Source organism: Saccopteryx bilineata, chromosome X, assembly GCF_036850765.1.
Source record: "Saccopteryx bilineata isolate mSacBil1 chromosome X, mSacBil1_pri_phased_curated, whole genome shotgun sequence".
Lineage (NCBI taxonomy): Eukaryota > Metazoa > Chordata > Mammalia > Chiroptera > Emballonuridae > Saccopteryx > Saccopteryx bilineata.
This window is the reverse complement of record NC_089502.1, coordinates 25,039,183-25,059,751: the sequence shown is the minus strand read 5'-3', so window position 1 is coordinate 25,059,751 and position 20,569 is coordinate 25,039,183. Positions and strand designations below refer to the sequence as shown.

Here is a 20,569-nt window from a genome sequence, read left to right as displayed (position 1 = left end):
TTGTGTTCATGGAGTGAATCCTGCTTGATAATGGTGTATTTTTTTAATGTATTATTGTATTCAATTTGCTAGTATTTTGCTTAGGATTATTGTATTCATATTCATTAGATATATTGGTCTGTAGTTTCCTTTCTTTGTGTTGTCCTTGCTAGGTTTTGGTATGAAGGTTATATTGGCCTCATAAATTGTGTTGGGGAGGTGGATGATGTCAGAGTAATGGCGGCATGAGAGATACTCCTGATCACTCCCCTTGAAACTTCAATAATTTTTTAACAACTATAATGCACAAAGGAACTGAGCTGGGCTCACTGGTGCACCTGAAATATCCACATACTGAATGAAGAATGAACTAAAGATGGGATGGGGTGAAAAGCAAGGCAGAAGATAAAACACATTCATGATGGGCTTTGGAGAGGAAAGGAGACAAACCCGGAGTGACTGGTTTTTGTTGTTTTTTTTCTCTGTTGGATTATGGAGAGGGCAGAGAGTTTCTTCTCTCTGGACTTTGTCTGAGGGGTATGTAGAAGGAAACTCAAAGTGACTGTGTCTCCTTCTGCCTGAAGTGAGGTTTTCTTGTGATAAATTCACTCACCTTTTGTATATCTGTAAAAGTTTTTATTTCTCTTTCATATTTAAGGGATAACTTTGATGGATATAGCATTCTTGGCTAGTAATTCCTCTCTTTCAGTACTTTTAATGTTTGAGTTCACTCTCTTTTGGCTTATAGAGTTTCTCCTGAGAAATCTGATGATAACCTAATGGGCCTTCCTTTTATATGGTATGGTCTTCTTTTTCCTAGCTTCCTAAAAGATTCTTTCTTTGTCATTGATTTTTGACAGTTTTATTACAATGTGCCTCAGAGTAGGTCTGTTTGGGATGCAATAACTCAGTGTTCTTGTTTGTTTCTTGGATTCGAGGCTCTAACTCTTTCCATATGTTTGGGAAATTCTCATCAATTATTTGTTTGAATAGGCTCTCCATTCCCTTCTTCTTCTCATTTTCTTCTGATATGCCCATTATTCTCATATTGCTCTTTTTCATGTAGTCAGACAATTCTTGTAGAGCTCTCTCAGTTTTTTTTTTAATTCATGAGTCTCTCTCCTCTTCTCTCTAAAGCATCTCTAGTTGCCTGTCTTCAATGTTACTGATTCTTTTCTGTACCTGGCTTGTTCTAATAGCTATATTTGCTACCTTAGTCTTCAATTCACATATTTAGTTCTTCATCTCTGTTTTTAAACTTTCAATCTCCTTGGTGAGGTACTCATGTTATACATTAATTTGTTTTTTGAGCTCATTAAGTCGTCTTTTGGTGTCTTCTCACATCTTGTTAAGTTTTCAGAACTTCAATTTTGAATTCTCTACCTTCAACTCCAAGGCTTGCATGTGATCAAGACTTTTTCTGGAGATTTTTTATTTTCTTTCTGAAATACATCTGTCTTGTGTAGCCATGGTACTTGATTTATTCTTCCTTGATAACATTTGAGAGTGATATTGTTAAGAATGCTAACAAAAAGCCCTGGCTGGTTGGCTCAGTGGTAGAGCGTCAGCCTGGCATGCAGGAGTCCCGGGTTCAATTCCCGGCCAGGGCACACAGGAGAAGCACCTATCTGCTTCTCCACCCCTCCCCCTCTCCTTCCTCTCTGTTCTCTCTCTTCCCCTTCCACAGCCGAGGCTCCATTGGAGCAAAGTTGGCCTGGCCACTGAGGATGGCTCTGTGGCTTCTACCTCAGGCACTAGAATGGTTCTGGTTGCAACAGAGCAACGCCCCAGATGGGCAGAGCATTGCCCCCTGGTGATCATGCGGATGGATCCCGGTCGGGTGCATGCGGGTGTCTGTCTACTGCCTCCCCGTTTCCACCTTCAGAAAAATACACACACACACACACACACACACACACACACACACACACACAAGAATGCTAACAAAAAAAAAAAACCTAGCCTGACCAGGCAGTAGCACAGTAGATAGTGTTGGACTGGGATGCAGAGGATCCAGGTTCAACACCCTGAGGTTGCTTGATTAAGCACAGGCTCATCTGGTTTGAGCAAGGCTCACCAGCTTGAGCCCAAGGTCACTGATTTGAGCAAGGGGTCAAATCAGTAGCCTCCTCTCCCCCCCATCAAGGCACATAGGAAAAAGCAATCAATAACAATTAAGGTCCTGCAACAAAGAATTGATGCTTCTTATCTCTCCTCCTTTCTGTCTGTCTGTCGCTATCTTTCCCTCTATCTCTTTTTGTCTCTGTCACAAAAAATGAAGAAATTAAACAATTAAAACAATACAATAAAAATTTAAGATATAATGACAAGTAAAGAAGAAAAACCACTGGAAAAAAAGATTGAAAGCCAAAAACATAAATCAAAAACAAAACTCCCATGAAAAAAAAATTAGAGTAAAAGTATAAATATTTTTTAAAAGTAAAATTATAAAATGAAAAAGAGAAAAAAGAATAAGAAGATAGAAAGGAAAAATGGGGGGAGAAGAAGAAAAAATAAATTTCAGTTTTTAGATGTTTCCTCCAATAGATGATATTGTATTACAACTTCTAGCTCTGTGAACTTCTTAGCTGTCCTCTGAGATGTTGCTATTGCAATGATGTAGGCAGGGCCACAGTCATATTGGTGGGTAAGACATGTTGTGATGGCTTTATGGCTTTGACTTTATTGCTTCAGCTTTACAGCTTTACAGCTCTAACAATGGTGATCTCAGGCTTCCAGGTGCTTCTTCTTATGTCTCAACACACCTGGAGATCGGACATGGAGCACTTCTGTTCTTCAGGGGAGAGAGTGTCTCTGGAGAGCTAGCGGGCAGAGGGGGGTTGTCTCTGCTTCTCTCAGTACTGCAAGATGAGGGGAGCAAGGCCGCACTTTAGCTTTCTCTGTCTCTGTAGAGTGCGGACTGCCAGCAAACTGCAGGAACACTCACTGGAACCCCACACTCTCATCTTTGGTTTATCTCCCCCTCTCTTCCCCACTGTCTCACCACTCCTCCTGGCAGAAGGAAACCCAGTCACTCCGAGTTTCCCTCTCCATATCTCTCAGATAAAATCCAGAGAGCCTGGACTTTCCTTCTCCCTGTAGTCTATCAGAGAAAAAAAGTCCAGTCACTCCAGGTTTATCTCCTCTCCTTTCCATAACCCACCATGAATGCATTTTATCTTCCACCCCCCTTTTTACCCTTCCCCACCTTTAGTCCATTTTGTGCATGGATCTTTCAAGCATGCCTGCAAGACCAGCTGGGATTCCTTCACTACATTGTAGATATTCAATTTGTTGAAATTTCAAGGGGAGAAATCAGAAATATCTCTCATGCTGCCATTACTCTGACATCATCTCTCGGGAATGGTTATATAAATTACAGTATATGTATAAGATAGAATATTATATAGCCTTAAAATTATGTTTGAAAACATTTAATAACTTACAGGAAAGTTCAAGATGTAATGCTAGATTTTTTTCTAATTTTTAAATTTTTAAAAGAAAATTAACAGGTTGCCATTCATTGATCAATAAGTGTAAACAGGATTCAGGTAAACATTTCTATAGCATTTGAACTCTTGATTATGTTGTATGCCCATCACCCAAAGTCAAATCATTTTTCATCACCTTATATTTGTCCTTCTTTACACTCTTCTGTCCACTCCCTCCCCTGCCCCCCTCCCCTACATCCCTTTCTCTGCAAGCAACCACTTCACTTTGTAAAGACAGGACAGAAATAATATAATCCATTTTACTAAAATAAAATGTATGTGCTATATATAAAATAAAATTGAAAATATATATATTCAATGTTAACAGTAGTTATCCAGAGGAAGAGTCACTTATACTCTTATTTTTATATTTTTGTGTCTTCTCAAATATCTAAAATGAGCACATATTAATTTATACTTAAAAGGAAAAACACAGATGCTATCTCAGGATAAAAAAAGCCATTTGTAAAAATGCTTTGAGTACATTAGAGTCTGCTTCCAACATTATCGATGTTCCCAGATTCCTCATCTACCACAGAAGTTATTTGTAAACTTGGCTTATACCTTACCCTATGGCCTCTGTACTTTTGTTTTCTTATTTCTAGATGGTATATAATCTTTCTCAAGTCAGAATTTTCTCACACAGAACCTTTCTGCCAGTCATGAAGGACATCTAAGAAAACAGACCTGCTTCTATGCCTCATTTATATCAGATAGCCATTATAATAGGTCAGGGGTTCTCAAACTTGATTATACATGAGAATCACCCAGGGAGTTTTAGATAAAATAAAACAAAGCCCAAAAATCACTTTGATGATTCTGATTTAATTGGTCTAATGTGAGCCTTGAACATTAATTTTTTTAAAGCTCCCAAGATGATTATAAGGTACAACCACAGCTGGGAACCATAGAGGTAACTGAAAGTGCAGAAAAACAGTAATGCTTTTTTTTTTCATCTTAATTCAGTTGAGTAACACAGGCAGGATGGACACTAACAACCTTCTGGGGACCTGTTTTACATTGGACCTGAGATAGCCACAAGCTACCAGCTATTCATTTGTTAAATGCCATCACCTAAAGATCATAAAGCATATTATCAACTTCCACATTCATCATCTGAATAACCCCATAATAGGGAAAGACACTGAAACAATTTTCAATGTTCCCTTTTCCTTTCCTTCCAAAGTCGCTGCGCTAAGGCCACTGCTGTAATGCAGCTGTGTTCGCTGAAAGGGTAGCACAATTAAGCCATTAGCCATTCTTTCACTGGCACCTGGAAAATGACAGACTCCTGAAAGAATAGGACATAGGATAGGGAAGTTTTGATGTGGGAAAATAGGAAAGAAAAATCAGTTAGTGGTGGTGATAGGTCTAGTTGGGGCACTGAGTAGATAGGGAACATCACAACCTTATGTAGCATCAAGAAGATGAAAGGGCACCCAAAGAGACAAGTCTGTGCACTTTATAACATTGCCAAGGGACATCCTGAAATGAGACCTATAAAGTAGGCTAGGCAGCATGAAGTTCTCGAAAGAGCACTAAATTGAAGTGAAGAGACTTGCTTCTAAGGTGGGGACTAGGATGAGGCAAGTAAGGCTATATTTGCACAACCCTCAGAAAGTACCTTCTTGATGGAGTGGGCTGAAGTGAGGAGATGTTAGTCAAATGGTACAAAGTTTCAGTTATGCAGGGTGAAGGAGTTCTAAGATCTAATGTATTATATGGTGACTATTGTACAATACTGTATTGTGTACTTGGAATTTTCTAAGAAGGTAAATATTAAAGTATTCTCACCACAGTGTTTGAGATATATATCAAAACATCAAGTATTATTATTACACCTTAAATATATAAAAAAAAATTGTGTCAATTATACCACAATACAGTTAGGAAAATAGACCAAAAAGAATTTGTCCTTTGGGTGCTTTTCTTGCCTCACACTAGTCCCAAGCCTGCTTCCTTAGTCTTACATCTGATTCTAAACTAGCTGTATAACCTTAGCAAGTCACTTCTCTCTAACCACCTACCATGCAAGCCAGAGCAGCTCCACTTTTATCTATCTCAAAAATCGGGCTACCATAAAAATTTCATTTGAAGAAAAAAAATGTTCCAGGGCTTTAAAAATTCTACCCTGCTACTCTGAGTCATCTGTAAGAGTCCTTCTAGCCTGTCATGTTGTGTGATTCTATGACTCAAAAGTGCAGAACAGCCTGACCAGGCAGTGGTACAGTAGATAGAGTGTCAGACTGGGATGCAGATGACCCAGGTTCAAAACCCCAAGGTGGCCAGCTTGAGCATGAGGTCATCTGGCTTGAGTGTGGGCTCACCAGTTTATGTGTAGGACTGCAGGCTTGAATTTGGGATCATAGACATGACCCTATGGTCACAGGCTTGAGCCCAAAGGTTGCTGGCTTGAAGCCCAAGGTCGCTGGCTTGAACCCAAGATCACTGGCTTGAGCAAGGTGTCATTCACTCTGCTGTAGCCTTCTGGTCAAGGCACATATGAGAAAGCAGTCAATGAAAAACTAAAGGAAGCACAAGGAAGAACTGGTGCTTCTCATCCCTCTTCATTCCTGCCTTTCTGTCCCTATCTGTCCCTCTCTCTGACTTTTTCTCTGTCTCTGTCACACACACAAAAAAGTGCATAACACAAAAATTTTCATGAGTCAATTTGATCCTCTATTTCAACATGCAAATGCTGAAAAGGCAGTTTATAGCATAAGCCAATGTGAAAAATACTAAATTGTCCTCTGGAAAAGAAAAACTTGCCTCTCTAGAGCATTTCCAGAGAATCAGTAGTCTTTTTTGAAGCTTTATGGAAAGTCCATTGAGAATACCAGGCTGGCACAGAACGCTATAAATGTCAATACTCACAAGAAGCTCATTTGTCAACATGAGAGACCCTCATCATTTAGAGGACTGCTAGAAACCATGTCAGAAGTACAGATGGTGTGGCTATTAGAAAACTGATACAGGTTTATGAGCAACAATAGGTGGTGCTAAACCTGCTGGAAGATGCAATGCAGAAAGAAGAAAATTACCCTCAATTATATTTCCTTGGGTGTCTTCATTACCAATTTCCATATGTCAATGATCTGTTTCTCACTCTTCTGTTTTCAGATCAAATACTAAATTTTCTCAGTATGGAGCAGTTTTTTAATTTGTTTGTACATTGAGCAAGATCTTGGCCTTCTTTCCCCCTGTGAACATGGTTTTGACAACTGCAGGTGTGAGATCTTTTTGTATCTGTTGCCATCCCTGTCAGGAGGTCAATCTAACAGTCACAGACTGAATCCCCTGGGAACAGAATCTGAGATGGAAATTTGCATGCAAATGTTTATTGGGGAGTGGTACTCTCATTATTGACACTTACTGGAAGAAAAGAATAAAGCAGGTTTGGGTATAAGGAGAAGATGGGCTGTAATACAGTTATAACAAGACCTCAGTGTACCGTTCAGGGAGCTCTAAAGTTGGGTCAGGGTTAACCCATTTGGGGTGAAGGGGTTGTGATTTTTTTCCTCATATAATCAGTCATTAGACATAGGATGCCCTGGGAAGGGAGTGTAACCTTAAGCTAGGCAGTTCTTTCCTCAGCCAACAACTTTCTTAGAAGCTGGAGGAATAAGTCATTTGGTGCTGAAGGGAATCTTGGGTGGTACAGCCTAGCATCCTTATACTAGTGTTTACCCAAATGGATTCCTTGTTTATTAGCAAGAGCAGCCTGACTACCAGTCCAGTAGGATTGCAGCCTGGTTCTTCATTCATAATCACCTGGCCAGTCCTCAATTTTTATGCTTCTATGTTGTCTTAGTTGGATTCAGATGACAATCTAGCATTCACCCGGTTACCTATGTAGTAACTCCCATTCTTTAAAACAAGGGGAAAAAAGAAGGTAGACTACAACAATGGCCTGGAATAAGGATGAGAAAATTTGCTGTTCAAATAAAAGTAGCTTTCAGTATTGCAAAGTTAGGTGTGTAAAAGTTCACTCAGAGTGGAGGACAATTCTGAACCTGGTAAAACAACAGCAAGTTTATTTTTAAAAAGCCAAAAACATAGGAGTTGTCATGCCCCTCACCTCCTATTAGCACCAATGACTGCTTTTTGTCTGAGTCCAGAAACAAGTCTTTCTTTCTTTTTCTTTCACTCAAACTCAAATTTACTCCCTTTGGTCTGCTATAACAGGGAACAGATGAAGTGTAAAAATTAAGTAAAAAAACAAATACAAGCTTTCGAATTGTTCACTGACATGTACTGAATTGAAGTGACCACTTCCCCCAGGGTTCTCCAGTACACAGCCATGTGCTCAAGCAGACACAGAGAAACTCTGCATGGTAAAAGATTCTGCATTGTTAAACCACACTTGTGACTTGCTCAGAAATGTGAGCAAGTCTCATACCCTAGGAGGTACCAGACTCAAGTTCTTTAAGAAAGCAGTAAGATTTTGAATATGTAATAATACACTCATGTGGTTCAAGGAACAAGTATGAAAATATATAAAAAAAATAAATCAGTGTTTATTAAGAGGCCTCTCATTTGTGAGAGCAGCAAAGATAGAGAGCTGCATTCATTTGTCATCAATGTCTTTCCGGAGCCTATGCTCTAAAAAATTGCATGAATTGATTTTTTTAACCTTTTTTGTATTCATACTTATAGAAAATAATACTTGCTTCTTATAAAATAGCCAAATACTACAAAAACAAATGACAATGCAAGTAGAAGTTCTTGGTAATCTTACACTGTAGAGAAAACTACTTCCAATGCCTTCTAACTTTTTCTATATGTATATAAACATGTATTTTAAAAAAAATGAAATTACACTGTAAATGTTATTGTGTGCCTTTTCTATATGCAATAATATATTTCAGAAATATATTTTAATATATAAAAATTGAGCTACTTTTTAACAGTAGAATAGTGGGTGCTATAATTTATTTACCAAGTTATTTTTTGAATTTTTAAATTTCTGTCATACAGTTCTTTAAATCAATTTCTCCATTGCTTATAATTCTTTTACCTTGAATTTAAATCTCATCTCTGGAAAAATGAATGAGAAGTCAGTATGAGAAGCTTAATGTGGAGAGACTCATCCACAAAAGTCTATGGGATACATGTGGTACCAGAAAAAGGGACATACAAGTCCAACTGCCTTGAATAGGTGACAAGGAGAGTAATAAATAATTGGAAAAGACCATATTCCAGATTTGAGCAAATGTGCAAGTAGGGGAGAAATGGGGATAGGTATAGGGTAAAGGATTAAGGAAAAGGAGAGAAAGGTAAGTTGAAATAAAAGACTCTTGACATAGATGGTGAGCTGTTATAAAGTTTTTACAGAGAGAACTGAAATGCTTTAGTTAAATTCAAGCTTGATATTAATTAATAGTATATTCTGGCTATTAAAAAAATATTAGCAATCCCAGGCTGCAAAAAATAACAGTACATATCAAGTCAAGCAATATCTCATTGTCATCCACACTTGTCAGATAAACATCTGAGTTATCTAGATAAGTAAAATATTGACATATCCATAGACAAAGACAGACAGTGAGGGAACATATCATCATGCGTCATAAAAGTAATTGTTGAAGGACTGGGACATATTTAGCCTGAACAACAACAACAAAAAAGACAAGGAGAGATATGATAACTATTTTTTTTAAATGTGAAGGACTATCACATGGAAAGGGATTAAACATGTCTCTTTGTTCCCAAAATGGTGGAACAGGTCCAATCAGTATCAACTAAAAGAATATAGATTTTGAATCAACAGAGGAAAAAAAAACTTCTATTTTGCTAAATGGGTCTTTTTAAAGTTTAATTTAAATATATTGATGACACCTTGTATAATTTCCATTATTGAGCTAATATTTTCTTCAAAAATAATACAGGAGTGAAATTCAACCTACTCCTTAGTGAGTTCTCATTAGTTGTTAATTAGTGAGATTCAAAATAATAATGTCTTATTATACACTGAAAAAGAAAAGTTTTCAAATAATTTAATCTCTTTCCTCCTATGCTTATTTCTTAATCACATGCCTTGGCCCACCATGTGCCCTCAACATCCACTGAAGTAGAGAGCACATCAAAAGCCCACCTGAAAATGTAAATATTAGAAAAACACTCACGGTTGGTTTATAAAGAGTAAAAATTGTCATTTAAAGCAATGGTAATTTACTCTGATCTGTAATTTTGAGCTACTGTGCTGAAATTGTTCAATTGGAAATTACCAAATGCTTGGGTCTCATTTGTGATCTTCCTGAATACACCCAGAACACAAAAAAGTCATAATGACCAGCTGAGTCACCGCTACCATCTTTCTGAAGCATGCTCCCCAAATTTTAATGCCATTTTCTGTAGTGCAGCAAAGAAGATTCCCAACCATAGCCTACTAACACTACAGGATGAGCCCAAGATAGTATGGAACCTGCAATGTGTTCAAAAGGTATCACAATCTTCTGCCATTCTCTACTCCTCCCATGGTCAAATTGTTATGCCACTGATCATTTTGGCTTTGCAGACCATCTCCGTCACCCACTCCCATTAGTCACTACCTGAATATAAATGGAAAACCATTTAAATTTATGGGACTAGGGGGCTACTTTTGATCATATCCCAAAAATAATGATTTGAGCACTTGATGAAATTAAACTCAGATTATGGATAAATACTAAAAGCAAAAATAGAAACATAATATAGATACATGAATACTCTAAAATATAAGTACATAGAAACCCCTGTACTATCCTGTGGTTCATACTTTATAATACAGGGGGTCCTTGGGTCATGACAGTTTCAACATACAATGTTTCGAGTTTATAATGGTCACTCCCATAAAAACTTAAAAATATTGAGATGTGAGTGTTTTGGCTTACACTGTTAGCATCGTACTTATGGTCTATGTGGGCAAACTAGTTTGGTTGTGCTCAGTGGAAGAATGCACAGTTCAGGGTACAACACAGTATATTTATGTCCTTTTCCTTTTTCTGTGGCTTAGTTGGGTTTTCATGCTCTAATTTATGATTTTACAGCTGTGTTAAGATAGGTAAGTGACTTAGGCTAGGGTGTGTTTGGACTTACACCAAAATTCGGGTTGCATCACTGTCATAGAAACAAAACTGTCATAACCTGAAGACCCCCTGCATATACTATTCTTCTTAACTTCTCCAGCCCTGACTCCAAAAAGGTCACCAAAAACCCAAGCATCTAATTTTTTTCTTTTTCCCATTCATTGTAGATCCAGACTGTTAGTAATTAATAGTTGTTTGATATAAATTAACTAAAAAGAAACCAAGTAATTTAATTGAGAAACGGGAAGAACTCAGAAAGATTTAATATGATTAAACTTTTTCATAATGTTGTGATCAAAGAATCAGTATATCTTTTTTATAGCCTGCTTTTGTCAGGTTTTCTTAGAGTTATTTCACTTGAAAGGTATAATTTACTTTGTTGGGTAATCATATCTATGTAAAGATCAGCCTATTATAATGAGGTCCTATCTTTACTAAAACTACCTCTAATTCTGAAGAATGTTTATGTGAACGTTGAAAGAAATGAGCTTCAACTACAATAGGAAAGATTTTGGCCAAAAAAAAAAAGGAAGAAACTCTTGGCATTTACTCCATAGATATTTAGATAATAATGTCAATGAAAACAATTAGGTAGTTTACTTCAGTTGTGATTGATTAACTACAGGCTTGATAATCACCTAGCCTGGTGCCCACAAGTTGTATAATCTTCTTTCCTTTCAAACAAGATAGAGGTGCCAACTGTCTGAAAGGTTAAGGCTGAGGTTATGAGTAAGTCTGCTGTCCACAATAGATAAGGTTCACAGAGACCAAATGGACTGTGAATAAAAACTCAATAGAACCTTTAATGCCTTGAGAAAGATTTTTAAAAGAAAAAATCATTGTAGCTGTCTTTCCTTTCAGGATTCTCCATTCTCCAAGCAATTATGGAAGCAGCAGTGCAAAACAACTGGCAAGTGACAGCAAGGTCTGTGGGAAACATAAAGGATGTCCAAGAATTCAGGCGCATCATTGAAGAAATGGACAGGAGACAGGAAAAGCGATACTTGATTGACTGCGAGGTTGAAAGGATTAACACAATTTTGGAGCAGGTAAGTTCGAGATTTATTCTACCTCTAACCAACATGTTAAATCTCCAACCTGAGGCAGTTCTCATTTCTGCTAATAAATTAAGTAGCCAACCAGACTAAATGTGTCAACAGTTTTTGATAGTCTCTCTAATCCTTTTTTTCCCTCCCAAATGGCTGCAGAAAAAAAAAGAATAAGAAGAAAAAAAAATTCTAAGCTGTTGAATAATGCATTGCTATTATTAATCTGGAAGTCTGCAATTTAATGCTACCTATCAGATAAACACACCCTTCCACACCCCTGTTTCATAAATAGTTGACTCTTTCAAAGTAATCTCCTTTCTTTCCCATACCATCCATCCTTCTGGCAGAGAACAGACAAGAAATCAGGCAGGTCAGAAGGGTAGGGTCTTTGTTTCAGGGGCCTAATTGCAAAGTGTCAGGACAGTATTCACTAGGTTCCAAAATTTGTGGATGTTTTTGCGGGATATCCCTTGGGGTAGTATATGTAATTTAAGACCAATTTTTAAGATAACATGTGAGAAAAAAAAGTTCATGGTTTTTAAAATGTGAACAAAGTGAAAAAGATTTAAAGGATTTAGACTAGGGGAAAATATTATTCAATGGGCAAAACGTATTTATTATTAAGCTTGGATATTTAAAATTAAAATTAAAAATATTGGAAGAAATGTTTCACCCTAAGCTAGATGGATACACTAGAATAAAGAGTCAAATTGAAATGTGGTAAAAGTTTATTATTTTCCTTAGTAGTTTTATTGCCAGTTAATAACAAAATGCCTATGCTGCCATGAACAAAACTAGAAGGGAAATATTTCCATTCTAATTTCATCCCAGTATACCTGGGAGCCAAAACAGATTCAGAGATTGAAATTATAGTGAGCAGCCAATTGCCTGGGAGAGCTGTTTTATAAAAAATTAAATGTTAACAATTTATAAGGAAGAGAATGCAAAAAAAAAAGGTAAGGAAAAGGAAGGGAAGGAAGGTAAAGAGAGGAGAGGAAAGAGGAGGGAGGAAGGGAGAGAAAAAAAGAGATGATAGAAAGAAATAAAGGAAGAAGAAATAAAGAAGGAAGGAAGGAAGGAAGGAAGGAAGGAAGGAAGGAAGGAAGGAAGGAAGGAAGGAAGGAAGGAAGGAAGGAAGGAAAGAGGGAGGGAGGGAGGGAAGGAGGGAGGGAGGGAAGGAGGTAAGGAAAGAAAGAAAGAAAGAAAGAAAGAAAGAAAGAAAGAAAGAAAGAAAGAAAGAAAGAAAGAAAGAAAGAAAGAGAAAGAAAGAAAGAATATGAGAAACTGCTGGCTTTGCATTGTAGAGATATAAAGCTGTCACCTTCTTGAAAACGGCATCACCTCTAGTGAATCACAACTCAGAAAATCTAGAGCACTAACCTGGCTAAATCAAACTTCCCAATATTCTCTTGAGCTATCCAAATGACCTACCCCTCCCTTCCAAAAAAACAAAAAAAACAAAAAACAAAACAAAACAAAACCCTGCCTTTGATTTTCTTAGATCTTGAAAGTGAAGAATCAGGTCAGTGATGTTAGTGTATGTACTACATGCCCTCTAAAACTTTTTACCAAAATAGCCTTTTAGTGGGTGACCTACTTAATAGCCTAAAGCAGAGGAACATCCTCCTTGCTGTACTTTGTATTTCTTCTTTTGTACTAGTGACTTCGCCTTCCTGAGTATCTTATATTTTGTTAAATCTTTTGAGTTTTATTGGACCTTATACTATAGTCTGGAATTTTTCAGCATAATGGAATAAAAAAAGCACTGGGTAGAACTCTGAATTCTATATAGCTGTGGGATCTTGGGCACTTAAATATCAATGCCTCAGCTGCCTTATCTACATAATGGGGAAAATAAAATTTGCTCTACCTCACATGGTTGGTATAATTGCTTCAAAAGGCATAAAATGTTGTGGAAAAAAATAATCATTATTACTAAAACACTTCCAGGAAAACTAAAATAACATTTTTTGAAAACCCTGTTATCTTTTTTCATGACTCACTTTCTATCTTTCATTTGCCTATATGCAAACTCACAATTTCCCTTAAAATACTTTCCATACAATTATTCGGGAGCATTGTTCAAAGAAAGCATTTAGCAATATCCAGGTAAGGCTAGAGAGTTAATTTTACTTATTTTTCTGCTTTTCAAGAAATTGTCATAAAACAACTCATAATTGTTTTCTCTACCATTTAAGGAATTTCTACTGGGCCATATTACTTTGAGGTAAGGGCCATGTTTGCCCTGTTCACTGTTCTATTACCAGTGACCAATAGAGTACCTAGCTCATAGAGTTAGATGGATAGATGAATGGGTGGATGAATTTGAATAAGCACATTCCAACAAATTTCACTATGACTTTCCTATACTTCCCTCAAGGGGCAAAACAGTGCCTGTAGCCACATGATACAATTATTAAAGCACATTTTTCTCAAAGGTTTAAGATGGTGTCTCTCTGCTCTAACCTATTCTAATGATATTACAAACTTGCCAAAGTTTAGATTTTTTTGTATAAAATAAATTTCTCATTAAACAAATTGTTTAAATTAAGTAACAAATTCAACATATTTCTTTAGAGAAAACATTTTTTGAAGTAAATTTTATATTAAGATTTCGAAATACCACTTTCTCATTGATTTCTAACCATTCTTAGCAAACTTATCATAATTCACTATACAGATTAAGGGTTGGAATGATAATATTTATAACTCAATCTGTATCCAGTCCTCCATAGAAAATGCCCCCATTTTCCAAAGGGGTTTTCAGCTTTTGTGTGGGCGTCATTTTCATGGAAGGAAACTTCTATTGCCTCCTACAAAATGACTCTTAACACCACTATTTGAGATAAAAGAGCCTGTTACACCACTATAACCTTATTTTCTCTAGATCAGATTTTGACATAAAGTAAGTTCATATTGTACACTATATCCAATCAGTAATAACGAAAAGACTTCAATATGGTATAACTTTTCCAATATAAGCCGGTCATCAATATAGTATTATATAGCACAACCTCCAGTTTCATGATATAGCCTCTAATTTTTCTTGTGAATGTTCAGACACTCATGGGGTAAATTAAATTACTTTCAACATTTCTTTCAAAGGCTCTTTTTTATCTCTTTCAACCTTTAACACTACAGCAGAAACAAAAACTCCATTAGGTACTAATCTGTCTTTAATATTTCTCCTTAACAGTTAATCTGTAAATAAAGTATTTAAAATTTACAGCTATAAGAATTAACATACAAAAGGACAGAGCTAGAGACAAATGAAAGCATGAAGGGTTGTCTGGGCTCACAAAGAATATTAAGAAACTGTAAATTCTATATCTAAGAATTAAGAGCACTTTCTGCTGGAAAATGTATGTGTACTAGGGTGAATGAACCATTGACCTGACCTGATATAGCATTCCTATCAGTACTGCATTGGTGAGGTGCTCGTCAGTGGTGGACAGCTGCCTTAAATCAATGAACAATCCAAACATTAACTTTTAAAAAGGTTGCCTCTCATAGAGTTATCTACTATAATTGAATATATTTTCCACCCCAGTAGCATATATCTGTGGACTGCTTTGGAAGGTCAGACCCCATAAAATGAATGGATCTGTTATACATTAATGTTTAATTGGAGAAGCAGCATAGCATATAGTTTTAGAGCATGGACACAGAGGCTAGTCTGCATGGATTTTGTCACTTTCTAGCTGTGTGACCTGGGGCAAGTTACTTAACTCTCTGTGCCTCCATTTCCTGATTGTAAAATTGGAATGGTATCTATACCTTAATGAACTGATATATGCAAAGCATTTAGCAAAAGTGTCCAGGCTCTGGTCAGTTGTCTCAGTGGATAGAGTGTCAGCCCAACACATGGATATCCTGGGTCTGAGTCCTGGTCAGGGCACACAAGAGAAGTGATGATCTGCTTCTCTCCCTCTCCCTCTCCCTCTCCCTCTCCCTCTCCCTCTCCCTCTTATTTTCCTCTTTCTCTCCTGCAGCCAGTGGCTCAATTGGTTTCAGCATTGGCCCCGGGTGCTGAGGATAGCTTGGTTGGTTCAAGTGAGTCAGCCTGTGATGCTAAAAATAGCTCAGTTGATTCAAGCATTTTACTCAGATGAGGTTTCCGAATGGATTCCAGTTGGGGCACATGTCTCACTATCTCCCCTATTCTGGAAGGAAGGAAGGAAGGAAGGAAGGAAGGAAGGAAGGAAGGAAGGAAGGAAGGAAGGAAGGAAGGAAGGAAGGAAGGAAGGAAGGAAGGAAGGAAGGAAGGAAGGAAGGAAGGAAGGAGGGAGGGAGGGAGGGAGGGAGGGAGGGAGGGAGGTGCCCAGCAAATAGTATTTGTATAGTTCTTTGATGTTAAACAAAGTGTTTTCACATTGATTTATTTCATTTGAGCCTCACTGTGTGAGGCAGGCAGGGCAGATATACTTATTCCAGAATAACATATGATAAATTGATGCTTAGGGGCATTTAGATGATTTGCCCAAATGTGGCTTTCTATTCAAACCTAGTAAGTGGCAGAGTAAGAACAGAACTCAAGCCTTCTGACTGCTAGTCCAGTGCTCTTGCACCTAAACTGAACCACCTTTCTTAATTTCTAAGTCATTTATTATTTAGCCAATGTCAAACCCTAAATTAGGCCCACTCATCAGGTTACTTCTTAAAACAATTGCAAAGCTTTGGAGATGATCCAGAGAAAAGCAGGGAAAAAAAGAAAAGGATTAATGCATTAGAAAATAGGGCCTATGAGGAAAGTTTAAATGAGTTGAGATTGTTTAGCCTAGTGAAAAAGAGGCAAGAGGCACTTTTAATCACTCTCCTCAAGTATAAAGAGCTATCATAAAGAGGGCACTGACCAACTGTTGTGTATGCTTAAGGACAATACCAGAGCAAATTAACTTGACTAGAGAAAGAGTCAGCATTAGAAAGGACTCATTACAGCCCTGACCTATTAGCTCAATCAGTTAAGAGCATCATCCTGAAACAACAAGGTTGTAGATGCAATCCTCAGTCTGGGAACAAATAGGAAGCAACCAACAAGTGCATGACTTAGTGGAACAAGAAATGGATGCTTCCCTTCCCCACATCCCTCCCTCCCTTCATCTCTGTCTCTCTGAAAAATCAATAAAAATTAAGCCCTGGCAGGATGAATAAGATGTTAGAGCATCATTCTGACTGCAGAAGTTACCAGTTTGACTCCCAGGTCCAGGCACATATAGGAGCAGCTCAATGTTCCTGCCTCTCTTAAGAAAAAGAAAAAAAGAAATGTACCATATTTCTCCATGTATAAGACACTCCCATGTATAAGAGGCACCTTAATTTGGGGGCTCAAATTTTGAAAAATAAGTCACATAAAATTATTAAACTCAAGTTTTATTCATCATAAAATTTATACAACTCCTTATCACTGCCAAAACTTCCATCCATCAGCTTGTCCTCATCTGTGTCTGCTGAGGAATCACTATCTTCAACAATGAGTGCAAAAACAAGCGCGGAATAGCAGGAAATGCAAGTAAAAATAAATCTACAACCACTATATAAGACGCACCCAGTTTTTAGACCCCAAATTTTTTCGAAAAAAAGGTGTGTCTTATACATGAGGAAATATGGTGTATATATATATATACCGTATGTGTGTGTGTGTGTGTGTGTGTGTGTGTGTGTGTGTGTGTAGGGCTCAGTATAAGGAGAGGGGAAACTAGAAGAAAATAAAATCTCACCAGCTAAGTCTATATGAAAGTGAGACCATATTGAATTAATGAAAACTCAAATATAGAATAGTTTTAAGATTGTTTTCAAGGATGTACAAATATTCCAAGTTAATCCTTTGTTGACTAGTAACTACCCTTATAGAAGACTCATTTCAATGAATAGATAAAGATATCTTCTTTTTTTTCTTTTAAATAATTTTATTTTTTTAATGGGGTGACATCAATAAATCAGGATACATATATACAAAGATAACAAGTCCAGGTTATCTTGTCGTTCAATTATGTTGCATACCCATCACCCAAAGTCAGATTGTCCTCTGTCACCTTCTATCTTGTTTTCTTTGTGCCCCTCCCCCTCCCCCTTTCCCTCTCCCATTCCCCCCTCCCCTCCGTAACCACCACACTCTTATCAATGTCTCTTAGTTTCACTTTTATGTCCCACCTACGTATGGAATAATGCAGTTCCTGTTTTTTTCTGATTTACTTATTTCGCTTCGTATCATGTTATCAAGATCCCACCATTTTGCTGTAAATACTCCGATGTCATCATATCTTATGGCTGAGTAGTATTCCATAGTGTATATGTGCCACATCTTCTTTATCCAGTCATCTATTGATGGGATTTTTGGTTGTTTCCATGTCCTGGCCACTGTGAACAATGCTGCAATAAACATGGGGCTACATGTGTCTTTACGTATCAATGTTTCTGAGTTTTGGGGGTATGTACCAAGTAGAGGGATTGCTGGGTTATAAGGTAGTTCTATTTTCAGTTTTTTGAGGAACCACCATACTTTCTTCCATAATGGTTGTACTACTTTACATTCCCACCAACAGTGTATGAGGGTTCCTTTTTCTCCACAGCCTCTCCAACATTTGCTATTACCTGTCTTGCTAATAATAGCTAATCGAACAGGTGTGAGGTGGTATCTCATTGCCGTTTTGATTTGCATTTCTCTGATAGCTAAAGAAGATGAGCATCTTTTCATATATCTGTTGGCCATTTGTATTTCTTCCTGGGAGAAGTGTCTGTTCATATCCTCTTCCCATTTTTTTATTGGATTGTTTGTTTGTTTGTTGTTGAGTTTTATGAGTTCTTTGTATATTTTGGATATTAGGCCCTTATCTGAGCTGTTGTTTGAAAATATCATTTCCCATTTAGTTGGCTTTCTGTTTATTTTGTTCTCAGTTTCTCTTGCTAAGCAAAAACTTCTTAGTCTGATGTAGTCCCATTCATTAATTTTTGCCTTCACTTCTCTTGCCTGTGGAGTCAAATTCATAAAATGCTCTTTAAAACCCAGGTCCATGAGTTGAGACCCTATGTCTTCTTCTATGTACTTAATTGTTTCAGGTCTTATGTTCAGATCTTTGATCCATTTTGAGTTAATTTTTGTACAGGGGAGAGACTGTAGTCCAGTTTCATTCTTTTATATGTGGCTTTCCAGTTTTCCCAGCACCATTTATTGAAGAGGCTTTCTTTTCTCCATTGTGTGTTGTTGGCCCCTTTATCAAAAATTATTTGACTATGTATATGTGGTTTTATTTCTGGACTTTCTATTCTGTTCCATTGGTCTGAGTGTCTATTTTTCTGCCAATACCATGCTGTTTTGATTGTCGTGGCCCTATAATATAGTTTGAAGTCAGGTATTGTAATGCCCCCAGCTTCATTCTTTTTCTTTAGGATTGCTTTGTCTATTCGGGGTTTTTTAGTTCCACATAAATCTGATGATTTATTGCTCTATTTCTTTAAAAAATGTCATTGGAAGTTTGATGGAAATTGCATTAAATTTGTATATTGCTTTGGGTAATATAGCCATCTTGATTATATTTATTCTTCCTAGCAAAGAACAAGGTATATTCTTCCATCTCATTATATCTTTTTTGATTTCCCTTAACAATGGTTTATAGTTTTCATTATTTAAGTCCTTTACATTCTTTGTTATGTTTATTCCTAAGTATTTTATTTTTTTTGTAGCAATCGTGAAGGGGATTATTCTTTTGAGTTCATTCTCAAATGTTTCATTGTTGGCATATAGAAAGACTATTGACTTCTGTATATTAATTTTGTATCCTGCGACCTTACTGTATTGGCTTATTGTTTCTAGTAGTCTTTTTGTGGATTCTTTGGGGTTTTCGATGTATAGGATCATATCATCTGCAAAAAGTGATACCTTTACTTCGTCTTTTCCGATATGGATGCCTTTTATTTCTTTGTCTTGTCTGATTGCTCTGGCTAGACCCTCTAGTACTACATTAAATAAGAGTGGAGAGAGTGGACAACCCTGTCTTGTTCCTGATTTAAGGGGGAAAGCCTTCAGTTTAGTGCCATTTAATATGATGTTAGCTGATGGTTTATTATATATGGCCTTTATCATGTTGAGATATTTTCCTTCTATACCCATTTTGTTGAGAGTCTTAAACATAAAATTGTGTTGTATTTTATCGAAAGCCTTTTCTGCATCTATTGATAAGATCATGTGGTTTTTGTTCTTTGTTTTGTTGATATGGTGTATTACGTTAACCGTTTTGCGTATGTTGAACCATCCTTGAGATTCTGGGATGAATCCCACTTGATCATGATGTATTATTTTTTTAATATGTTGTTGTATTCGATTTGCCAGTATTTTGTTTAGTATTTTAGCATCTGTATTCATTAGAGATATTGGTCTGTAGTTTTCTTTCTTTGTGCCATCCTTGCCTGGTTTTGGTATGAGGGTTATGTTGGCCTCATAAAATGTGTTTGGAAGTATTGCTTCTTCTTCAATTCTTTGGAAGACTTTGAGTAGAATAGGAACCAAGTCTTCTTTGAATGTTTGATAAAATTTGCTGGTATAGCCGTCAGGGCCTGGACTTTTATTTTTGGGAAGGTTTTTAATGGTTTTTTCAATTCCTTCTCTACTGATAGGTCTGTTTAGGCTTTCTGCTTCTTCTTGACTCAGTCTAGGAAGGTTGTACTGTTCTAGGAATTTATCCATTTCTTCTAGGTTGTTGAATTTAGTGGCATAAAGTTTTTCATAGTATTCTACAATAATTCTTTGTATATCTACGGTGTCCGTGGTGATCTCTCCTCTTTCATTTTGGATTTTGTTTATATGAGTTCTTTCTCTTTTTTCCTTGGTAAGTCTTGCCAAGGGTTTGTCAATTTTGTTGATCTTTTCAAAGAACCAGCGCCTTGTTCTATTAATTTTTTCTATAGTTTTTCTGTTCTCTAATTCATTTATTTCTGCTCTGATTTTTATTATCTCCTTTCTTCGGCTGGTTTTGGGTTGTCTTTGTTC

General features: G+C 36.9%; 1 protein-coding gene across 5 annotated transcripts in view; it reads left to right on the top strand.

Annotated features, from left to right (window-relative positions):
• The window catches only part of GRIA3 (glutamate ionotropic receptor AMPA type subunit 3), a 443,444-nt gene that overhangs the window by 152,441 nt on the left and 270,434 nt on the right, over window positions 1-20,569 (top strand). For all 5 annotated transcript variants that reach the window (XM_066249169.1, XM_066249168.1, XM_066249166.1 and 2 more), the window contains one exon: window positions 11,399-11,586. In XM_066249169.1, coding sequence (XP_066105266.1) covers window positions 11,399-11,586 — 188 coding nt within the window. The remainder of the gene's footprint in view (window positions 1-11,398; window positions 11,587-20,569) is intronic.